Below are 4,096 nucleotides of genomic sequence, written 5' to 3'. Positions count from 1 at the left end.
AAGACGATCGGGGGAGAGAGCGATTTTAAGAAGCGGCGGCTCAAGGTTGGGAAAAAGGTGCGAAAGCACGCGAGCGAGACGGACGCGACGATCCGAGCGAAATCGCTGCGGTTGACGACGCAAAACGTGCGCACGGTCGATGCGGGGGGGGACGCGGTCGTGAGCTCGCGCGGGACGCCGTTGAATGAGTTGTTGAATCAATCGGAGCACTACGCGTCGAGGACGCGCGCGGAGGCGTTGCGAGGGATATCGGAGATTGCGAAAAAGGCGCCGCGCGCGATCAGGGAGCGGGCGAGTGATGTCATCGAACGAGTCGGTGAGCGGTTGGCGGACTTGGACGCGGAGTGTCGTAAGGAGGCGAGGGAATGTTTGAGAGGCGGCGTCGCGCCGGCGCTCGGTGAACGCGGGTTGGCTCCGTTCGCCAGGACGTTGATTTTGTACGCGGGGGCGGCGCTGACGCACGTGCAGGATGGCGTACGAAGGGATGCACCGGCGGCGTTGGACGCGTTGCTCGGCGCGGCGCCGACGCTCGTGGTGGCGCACGCCCCGGCGAGCACGCTTGGGCACTTGGGAGAGTTGCTACGAAGAGGCGACGACGGGGGCGTCGGCTCAGGGACTTCGACGCGACGAGGAGTCGGTTCACAGAAGCCAAAAGCGAGATTAGCGCTCTTGAGGAGTTGTCGCACGTTTTTGGAGATTTTGGTGGACTCAAACAGGGCTTCGTCCTCGAGCGCGGAGTCGTCGGCGGATTCGACGACATCAACCTTCGTGTGGGGCGAATCCACCGTTCACGGATCGGCGACGCGTTCGATCGGGCCTTTACACGCCGAGCGCGCGCGGCGAGCACCAGCAAGTATGTTCGCTGCGCAAGCGTCGGCGACCGCTGGGGAGACGATGGAGACTCCAGGCGACGTCTCTGGCGAGGGACCGCTCGCCGTGCGAGCAAACGCTAGGCGTATCGTCGACTTGACCATGTGCGTGTGGGACGACGCGTCGCAGACGTTGTCCGACGAGCGCGGTGTGGATATCGAACGTGTGCGCGTGATGACAGAATCAATGGCTTGTGCGAGACTCGCACTCAAGCTCGCCGACGACACGTCTACGGCGATCGAGTTCGGCGATTCGGATCGTGCGTCAGCCGCGGTGGACATCATGCCAGAGATCGCCCGCCGCACGCTCTGCGCGTTCCCATCGATCGCTCCGGTGAGTGTTGTGGAGAAACAGGATCCAGCTCGGGTGAACGATGCCTTGGTGATCCTGAACTTTGAGACATGTCGCTTTCTCGTTGCCGCCTCAATGACAGTTGCGAACGTTGCGCTCGTGCGCCACCTCGCACCGGGAACGATGGAGGCACTTCCACACGTGCTCGCGAGAGCGTTGCAGTACGTGACGCACGCACTTCATGGCGTCGTCTTGGATGGAGGTGCCGTCGGTGAAGGCGTACAAACTCCAGAAGAGGCGTACGAAGACGTCATGATACTGGCGCGCGATGCCCTCGCGCTTCCTACGTGGTGTTTCAGCGCGAGTACTACTGGTACTGCGTGTGCGGAACTCGTGAGCGCCGTTACGACGACATGGGACGCCGCTGTTGCGAACGAAGACGCCGAGCGCATCGTTCAATGCGTCTCGTTGTTGACGGCGACTTTGCCGGAAGAGGCTCGTCAGGGATACACTCGGATCCCGATCGAAGCCGTCGCGGGGTGGGTTCGCCATATCCCTCGCGTCCTTTGGTTCTTCAAGCATGAAAATCCGACGGAGACGGAGAGTTTACTTTCATTACTTCATGACATCGCGGCAAGAAACCCTCCTGGATCACCTCTCGCGGATGTTCTATCGATGTGTGAGACAGAGATTACGGTGTTGTTCTTCATGATGCCGCCGGCGGGATCACCCGAGGGGGCAAAATCGCGTCCCGGACCGTTCGCACGTTTGCCATTCCCGCTTCAGTGCTCGGCTGTCCGTCTTCTTGGCGTCTTACCAACGCTGACAGCTCCTACAGTGAGAGCTCTTGCGAAGATTTGCCTCGACGTCGATCGAGTGAACGAAGAGCTCTCCGTGATTGCCGTTGAGGCGTTGCAAACGAACCCGATCGCGGCTCCGTTTGAACTCGTGGTCTCGTTCTATGCAACGCTGCTAGTCGGCGCGTCTGGGGTGAAGTTTCTCGAAAAGTCGAGCAAACGCAGCGTCGAGGAGGTCGAGCAAAAATCTTGGCTCGTCTCACGCCGAGTCTCTCCCGTCGCCGCCGCGGCGCTCGTATCGCTCAGCGATGCCGACGCACCGTGGACCGGCGCATCCTTGGCGTGCGCAACGCTTCGAGCGGTGTGGACGAATCGCGTCGAAAAGGGAGACATCGACGGAGCGACGAGAACAGCAGGCGGTTTCGTGAGCCTCTTCGCAAGCTCAGCCGAGCTCGCGGATTCCGTCGGTTTCAACGCCTTGGACGATGACGATCTCGCATCCTCCGCCCCAGATATGTTCGCGTGGTTCATTCTTCACGGAAAGAGTGATCACGGCGTGAACGTTGACGTCGCATGGAGAGCGCTTCAGCTTACCTCAACACGAGCGTTGCTCGGTTCCATCGCGAACGCGGTGGCGTCGATGTCGTCATCCTCGGCATCCCTTTGCGACAACGCCACCTCGTTCATGACGCGACTGCTTCGGAGCGACTTCATTCGCACAAGTGGATGCGAAAAGGGGTTACGCGACGCCGCTCGCTCGATACAAGCGAGTTCGAGCGCGCTCGGCGGCGCCGGATTGGCGCAAAAAGTTCGCGAACTGGACGCGGCGGTTCAAGTCGCATTCGACGCGGCGGCGTGAGGGAACAATTCGTCCTCGTATCATTAGAAATTTTAGCGTGTAGTCATAGCGATAAGAGTGGTAGCTCGATCGAAGCACCAGATTCTCGTAAATCGTAGAGACCTCGCGCGCGCGTCTCACATGAAGTCGTACTCGTCGTCCACGGAGTCCACCGCGTACTTGAAGTCATCCAACCCTCCACCCGCGCCCGTCTTACCACCGCCGGCGTTCAAGAACTTACCCTTCTTAGAGTTCGCCGCCGCCTTCTTCGCCGCCTCGGCCTCCGCCTTCTCCTTCTTCACCTTATCCGTGCGCGCCGCGACGACGGCGACCTCCACCTCCTTCACGTCCGCCGCCGTGAGCTCGCGCGTCGCCACTCGCAACAACGCCTTAATCGCGTGCACGTAGTGCGCCCCCCCCTCATGCCTCGACAAATACTTGTGCGCCACCGCGCTCCCGAGCTTTTCAAAGTCACCCTTCCCCTTCGGCTCGAACGTCTCCAGCTCCACGTCTCCGCCGCCGAAGAGCTCGCGCGCCGCGCGCAGATCCGCCTCCTCCACCAGCCGCTGCCGTCGCGCCTTCTCCGCCGCGGGATCACTCAGCGCGTCATCATCATCCTCGTACGACACCGCGCTCTTAATCTCCTTCACCTTTTTCGCCGCCGTCGTCTTCGCTCGAAGCGCCGCGATCTCGCGCTCGCGATGTTCTCGCCCCGCGCGTTCCTCCGCCGTCTCCGCGTCTTCGTCCGCGAACTTATCGCGCACGGGGGCGTCTCGGGCGAGGGTGAGTTTGGTGACGTCCGGGACCTCGAAGTCGTCGTCGTCCCATCCACCGTCGTCGTCGCTCATCGCGGGCGTCGCGCGATGGGGTTGTCGGCGTCGGCCGTGCGCCCTCGCGTGTGACTGTTCGCCCACACGGCGGTGTCGTCAGCGCGCCCCGAGGATGTGTGCGTCGGCGTCGGCGCGCCCCGAGGATGTGCGCGTCGGTGTCGTCAGCGCGCCCCGAGGATGTGCGCGTCGTCTTCCGCGCGCCCGCGTCGACGACGGTCGACGACGGGCGACGGCGACGACTGGAGACGCCGACGAGGCTCTCGCGCGCGCGCGACCGACGCGCGTCGCGCGCGCACGCGGCCGGGCCACGGGCGCGTGCGCGCGCGCGCGCGCGAGGCGGAGATCGTCGAGGGGATATTTGTGTTTGAAAAGAAATCGGTGAGACATGCGCGCGGCGACGACGGCGGCGTCGTGGACGCGCGGCGCGACGCGCGCGCGACGCGCGCGGGACGGGGGGGGGGGGGTGAAGA

The 4,096-nt window shown here is 63.1% G+C and overlaps 2 protein-coding genes across 2 annotated transcripts; one reads left to right on the top strand and one right to left on the bottom strand.

Annotated features, from left to right (window-relative positions):
- On the top strand, positions 1–2,817 carry OT_ostta10g02250 (Armadillo-like helical; the record flags this gene model as incomplete). Its single annotated transcript, XM_022983184.1, has 1 exon — positions 1–2,817. A coding segment is annotated over one exon (2,817 nt), but the record flags the coding sequence as incomplete, so codon positions are not given.
- A 116-nt stretch (positions 2,818–2,933) lies between these two features.
- On the bottom strand, positions 2,934–3,644 carry OT_ostta10g02240 (Eukaryotic translation initiation factor 3 subunit J; the record flags this gene model as incomplete). Its single annotated transcript, XM_003081611.1, has 1 exon — positions 2,934–3,644. One exon carries the CDS (start codon positions 3,642–3,644, stop codon positions 2,934–2,936), a length of 711 nt encoding a protein of 236 aa, XP_003081659.1.
- Between the last annotated feature and the right edge of the window lie 452 nt (positions 3,645–4,096).

Source organism: Ostreococcus tauri (assembly GCF_000214015.3).
Source record: "Ostreococcus tauri WGS project CAID00000000 data, contig chromosome 10, whole genome shotgun sequence".
NCBI classification, from domain to species: Eukaryota; Viridiplantae; Chlorophyta; class Mamiellophyceae; order Mamiellales; family Bathycoccaceae; genus Ostreococcus; species Ostreococcus tauri.
The sequence above is the reverse complement of the archived record's forward strand: the minus strand, read 5'-3'. Positions and strand labels throughout refer to the sequence as shown.